This window comes from Juglans regia, chromosome 7 (assembly GCF_001411555.2).
Source record: "Juglans regia cultivar Chandler chromosome 7, Walnut 2.0, whole genome shotgun sequence".
In the NCBI taxonomy this organism is placed as follows: domain Eukaryota; kingdom Viridiplantae; phylum Streptophyta; class Magnoliopsida; order Fagales; family Juglandaceae; genus Juglans; species Juglans regia.
Window position 1 is genome coordinate 106,098 of NC_049907.1, and position 6,938 is coordinate 113,035.

Genomic DNA, 6,938 nt, shown 5'->3' on the forward strand with positions numbered 1-6,938 from the left:
AAAAATATAAAACTAACTACAAGTCCAAAATTACAATCTAAACAATAAAAATATCGAAATTAAAATCCCAACAATTTTATTTTTTAGGTATAAAGGTATAATTGTAATTTTAATTTTCTTAACGGGTTATAACGGGTTGACCCGTTATCAACTTGTTAAGCTATCGTGTCTTAACGGGTCAACCCGTTTTGACCCAAACCCGTTAAGGATAAACCCTAACCCGCTTTTATCGTGTCGTGTTCGTGTTGGGTTAATGGGTTGTGCCACATATTGACACCCCTATGTGGGCCTAGGCAAAGTCAGTGCATGCGCGGCCCAACATCACTCCACTCAAAACGGGTACATATGAAAGTGAAAAGTTGCATGTAGTGGAATTCGAACTAATGCTTTAGGCCTCATTTGGTTTTAGAGATAAGATGATAAATATGTGAATAGTAGAATAGTATGAGATAATTTGTGAACAGTAGTGAAATAGTTTGAGTTAAGATTTTTATGAGATTTTGAAAAATGAGAGAGAAAAAGTTGAATAAAAAATATATAAAATTTAAAGAGGGTTAGAATATAACTGGAAACTACTCGATAATTACCATCTCTGCAATCGCCAACCTCATAACCTCTTCACTATATTTGTAGGTTATAAGACTCCTTAATGTATTACCATCACTCTTTCCAGCCCCCTCCTCAGGTGTTGCCTCATCTGTCAATATTTTTTGGTACTTATCAAAAGGCTCACGTTTATGGAGATTTTTTGAACATGAAGGCAAATTGTTTTGTATTGTTGAAGTTCCGTTCCTCTTTGACTAGTGGAAAGCATACGTCTTGCCACAATAATTATATTTAGCCTTCGAAACATCTACAAGACAACCCTCCACCTTAGTAAAATGGTCTTATACAATTTGATGGATAATTTCCTTTCCGTTTCTTAGATAATAGACAAGTACTACTAGTAGGGGCACTAGGAGGTTGATGTTTGGGTCTCCCTCAAATCATCTCTCAAGTTAATTGGTTTATTTGAATCAATATCAATTGTAGTCGAAGGAGAATCCATCTAATTTATAAAACAAAATATAAATGGTATATGTACATTATACATAATGAATAACACAAATTATTATTACAAATTAGAATATCATAATTTAATAATAATAATTTTTTTTCATGCAAAACTTATTAAGAACTATAATTAAGAAGTAAGAACACTCACAATGACAATAGAATAGATCTCGGATTACTGTTCACAGCTCCAAGAATTTGCTCCAAAAATTTTACACTGTCTATACATACACAAATAATAATTTAGAAAATCTGGAAACTAATTCAACAAAAATCCCAGATGGTAGCTTTAGACCAGATTTACTCATTTACATACACACAGTGACACTGGTTTAGACTTCAATGTACACAGTGCACAGATTTACACATATTAGAGCATTGGCAATGGTCTAGCCATTGCCAAGTCTAAAATTTGGCTAGAATCTTAATTTTTGGCTATAATATCAATTTTTGACTAAGTGAGTCCACATTGGACTAGCTATTATAAAGTTAAAATAATAATATAATATTATATTTTCTTTTTTTTTTTCCCTTTTTTTTTGTAAATACAATTTATATATTTTGTAGATCTTCATGCTTTATAGAAATAATATATCTACTCTATCAATCAATAAAAATAATGTGCATGCCATGCATGTTTTACCATTCAAAGAGAGAGGGAAGTGATTAAATAATTAAATATTACTTTCCATTGTAAATAGTAGCTAGCTATATTTGGAGAGGACTTAAGATTTACTATTCATCAAGTCTTAAACTTTAGACCATTGGCTAGTCCAATGTAGAGATTTTTTCTCACATCTAGTTAAAGTTTGGACTTGCATTGACATTTAGCTAGTCCATTGCCAATGCTCTTAGTGATCACTCTTAGACTCTTAGCAATCAGGGCATGAAAATAATCATGGACTTGTAGAAGTACGTAGGTAGTTAATCCTAATTATTTTGGGTCGAACTCATTATCTGTAATTCTGTATTAGTGACCGTAAATCATGAAAATAATTATTTTAGGCATGAAATTAGTGAACGTAAATCACAAATCACAACAACCTCTGGCGATGGACAACTAATAATTCACAAATCACAAATAATTCAACAAATAAATAATCACAAATAAATCTGTGAAATCACAACCACACATAAATAATCTAGATTAATTCAACTAGATGGACAACTACCTCCATCAAGAGAAGAGAGAGGCGTGAGCTGTCGGCAACTAGGAGACAGGAGGAGGAAAGAGGAGAGAGGAGAGAGGCAAGGGCCGTGGGGGTTCATTGGAGGCTAGGAATGGGAGTCTAAGAGAGGAAATAGAGAGTCTAAGATGGAATTCAGCTAAAGAAGAAAAAGGGGAGGGGGGGTGGATGCGAGTCTTAAACCTAACTCAGAAACGATGACCAAATGCCATTATTTCATATATATATTTTTCATACAGTTTAAAACAAAACGACTCGTTTTGTATCATAAATATATATATATATATATATATTATATCAGCCGGTTCGGCAGTTTGAACCTGGTTCAAACTGGGACTGAACCAGTCGACATCGATTTTGGTTATTTCCTACCGCTGGTCAATCGGTTCTCCACCGATTTTGGCCGGTTCCTAACTCCGGCGGCCAGTCTTTGTCGATGATGGTTGGTCCGACCGGTTCCTGCTTACCCCTAGTCATTAGGAATTCTGAAAATGTCTTACTAGCTAGGTGTTTTAAGACTTGAATATTATCTTATGGGCTGAAAGGATGAGTTTAAGATAGGCCATACTAAATAGAACCTCTCAAAATGTGTACAGCATTCAAGTCTTGGGCTTTTGATTGCGTGAATGCGTATGCATGGGGTTGAAAGAAAGAATCATATGAGTTGAATGGAAATTAGGATACACTTTTTTATATGGTTCTGATTGCACAAGTCATCATGATTAGCTTTGCAGTAAAGAACATGCTAGCTAGACTATGAAGATCAGAAACGTGGGCCAATAAATCACAAAAGTTATAAGCATCGTGTATTATTGCAAACATACTCTGAAAGCCTGTTCGAAATCCAGCACTACTTAATAATATACAGACACCTTAGCAGGAAAAGAGAAATTCAAATTCATTGCATATCTAGTGATACCCTTGCAGAAAGCTCCCATCCTTGAGCTTCTTTACTTGTTTATGATTAGCTAGCTAGCTAGATGGCATGGGCTTCGGCAACCCTCTTCCTTTTCTTAATCATTACCAGCTTCTTTTAGATCAGAGGAGCAGGCTTCATTATTCTTAGCTTCATTCTCTTGAGGGATTTCATCTTTAGCATGAGTTGCACCACAGATAGCCCTTGCTTGATCATTATCGAGAGTACTGCTTTCATCGTGATCAACAAGATTTGGTCCATACAAAGCCCGCGGTTTTGGCTTAGAATCAGGAACTTCTGCTTTGTATTTGTACCATGAGGCCCAGTAGAGGTAGTTTAAGAAATTAAGGCAGCTAAGAACTGCTAAGAACCAGTAAAAGAGATCCAAATTGTTTTCGTTTAAGTTATACCCATGCAACCATCCTTTTTTGCCTTTTCTCTTGGTTACGGCATTTATGACATCTACAAAGACACTACTCAAAAAGTAGCCGAATGACAGCGATAACCATGTTAATGAAGTGGAGAGTGATCTCATTCCTGCAGGTGCTTCCTTGTAGAAAAATTCCAGTAGTCCTACAAGAGTGAACATATCTGCAATCCCAAAAATCCCATATTGAAAGGAGAGCCAAAAGAGACTTAAGGGCTTGGTTGATGGGCCTAATTTGGTGGCTTGGTTCCTTCTCTTAATTTCCACGATGCCAGCTATAGCCATTGAAATGGCAGAGAGAACCAAGCCAACACCGACACGCTGAAGTTGAGTGATGCCCGACGGATGGTGAGTGAACTTTCGTGCTAAAGGAACAAAAAAGAACTCATAGATGGGGATGAGAATGGACATAAAAACGAGGGGAATTACAGGAATTGACGGCGCGGGAACCTCCATAGAGCCAAGATGGCGGTCCATCATATTCCCTTGTTGTACCGAAAATGTTTGGAGCTGTGCTAAACAGGTATTCATTATTATGGTGCTGGCCACAATGGGCAACATTCTTGTTAGAATCTTGACCTCCTCTACCTGTGTGACCGTGCAAACAGTCCATGGTGTAGGCTTTGAGTCTTCACGGAGAATAGCCGCCTTGTCTAGGAACCTGCAGCCTCATTAATTAATACTAACTTAAAGGATCGATCGAATGGGAACTTAATTACGAAACAATATATCATATTGGGTGTCTTCAAATGTTAACACTTGTACCACTCTTTCACTCATGCATGCATGGTACGTACTGTATGGTATATATGATATACAGTATATTTGTCATTGAATCAAGCAGTACTCATGTTTATCTAACAAATTAATGACGCGAGTCACATGATGACGGTAATTTAGAAAAAGGATATCGTTCGTGTGGCTAGTAGTACTCTTCCCTATAAGGAGTAGGCGTTAGCACAAAATATTTAATTGAAATTGCAGTAAAATTGGAGTACTACTTAAGAAAATGGGTGAATTTTATAATTAATATTCCAACTCTTTACGAGCCTTGTGCTTTATTTTCATCTCCAATATTTAAACTACTGGTCATAGTCCAGTGAATCTAGAAACTCTAAATGTTGCTGAATTTTGAACGTGGTTGTGTAACATCACCTGAACTGATGGGTATGTGCAATTTGTTCCTCAGTTGAAATTGTTCCCTCATCACTGATCTCATAAAAATGATCAGGTTTCTCTGGCAACGGTAATTTCCGGTTTTTAATAGCCACAACAATAACCTGTAAAATCTCAAAGCCAAAACGTAAGTAGATGTGATGTATATTTGTTTGTGCGTGTGAACGTGCGGATATATGTATGAGTCTGTCAGAGAGAGAGAGAGCGAGAGAGAGAGTGAGAGAATATATAGGACCTGAATGATCCTTATGATAGGGCTCTCTCCAGGGGCTCTGAGACGGTAGAAGGGCTTACCAAAGCCAAGAATAACAAAGCCAGCTAGGGCGGCCACAGATGATATGAAGAAACCCCAGTACCAGTTCACATTTACACTAACCCACACAATGACTGTGACGCCAACGGCAGCACCAATCGTTATACTGAGCAAAAGCCAATTGAAAAAGCTTGCCAGATCCTTTGCTTCCTTTGGATTCTTTTGATCGAACTGATCACCACCGAGTGCAGGAAGAGATCCCCTGACCCCACCTGAACCCAAGGCTAACATACACAACGATAAGTAGAACACTAGCGCTATACCACCTTCCAGACAATTTGACTTGCCACAAGGATCTGGGTGCAAATCGTGTGAATAAGCTTGAATTGTCATCAGCACCAACGCCTACAAGGGCAAATCAATCCCGAGTACTGAAATTCATTTCAATTACATGATCATGATGGGAAATATATATATATATATATATATTTATCGTACGTGGTATATATACATATATATATTAATTCGATAATCGAGCAGTACATCATGTCAAATATACATAGAAGAAATTATAACTAGCACGTACCTAGGAGCTAGCTAGTCATTAATTTATGTTCAGATGAAATTCATGATCTGTGGCTTACCAGTATTTCAAGCACTCCGAAAACCAAACACGTATAAAGTCTGCTCAAGTATGTGTCTGATATAAAGCCACCAATAAGGGAAAGCAAGAAAGTTGAACCCATTAAGTTTGTGAGAGTGTTGGCGGCGGTTGACAGATCAAAGAGCATCACTTGGAGAAAATACAAGAACATGCTCACCATGTTGGCCACGAAACCCATATTCTCTAGCGCTGTGAATGCTATACGCGAAGGGGAGAAAGTAAGAAAGCTTTGCATGCAGATATTAATGTTGATAACTCTCCTAGCATATACATACATATATATATATATATGATATTAAGGTATGTGGGGAAAAAAAGAAGAGGAAATAATTTTGTATGCTTACCGAAAACAAATGTAGAAGCAGTGAATCCACCTTTTCTTTCCCTCCCTATGCCAAGAGGATAGTAGCCTGCTTCGGCCTCCGCGTCTCCCTGCAAGCACAAGTTAATAGATATGAAATAGTAATATGTCAACGATGAAGGAAAACAAACAGGAGGAGGCCAAGGAGCTGATCGAGATGGTCACATGCACTCACCATGTTGTAGAGCTAGCTAGCTTACGGGTCTGGGCAAAAGGGTAGTCGCTCTAGATCAGAGAAATGGTAGTGTAGAGAGCTTTGCACAGAAGGGGCTGCTTTATCCGATGGTGATATACAATTAGCCAGCGCATGACAAGAGGGGTGGCCTTGAATGTAGTGCAAAATAGGCATTGTTTATGACGATGGCCTTAGATTGATCGCCGTTTTGGTGTCCACTATGCTAACTTTGTTGTTTCTCTGTCTCTGATCTTACTCTCTCTATTTCCGTCACAATCACCGTAATATACATTGCGCAGTAGCAGAAAGCTTTGGCATCTGATAGACACAGTATTCATGAAGATCCCAAACAGGGGCGGAAATAGGATTTGGTCCCATGGGGGAGGGGGTGATTTGCAAAGTGTGTCGTATATAAGGATAAACAGTAATCAGCATTTAAAGTAGTAAAGTGTGCCACCGAAATTTATTAGGGAAAAACTAAATTATTAAAACCACCCATCTGAAACTCCCACTTGAGCTCCATCGGACGTCTTAAGTAAACAATAAAAATTAATATAAGATTTTTTGAAACAAATGATAAAAATTAAATAAATAAAGATAAACTTGTTTGTTGAATCTAAGATTGAATATTGTAAAATCTTTATAATGTAGATAAAAATAACTATGTGAGATTTGTTGCATTCACTCCTAATTGTTAACTCAATAGTAATATATATGTACTTACTA

General features: G+C 37.3%; 1 protein-coding gene across 1 annotated transcript; it reads right to left on the bottom strand.

Annotated features, from left to right (window-relative positions):
* Positions 1-3,253: 3,253 nt before the first annotated feature.
* Positions 3,254-6,293, bottom strand: LOC108980603 (protein NRT1/ PTR FAMILY 4.5-like). Its single transcript, XM_035692187.1, has 6 exons — positions 6,213-6,293; positions 6,021-6,108; positions 5,657-5,874; positions 4,995-5,417; positions 4,739-4,863; positions 3,254-4,244 (listed from the first exon to the last, which is right to left on the bottom strand). The coding sequence occupies exons 1-6, from the start codon at positions 6,213-6,215 to the stop codon at positions 3,254-3,256; spliced, it is 1,848 nt and encodes a 615-aa protein (XP_035548080.1). The 5' UTR covers positions 6,216-6,293.
* Between the last annotated feature and the right edge of the window lie 645 nt (positions 6,294-6,938).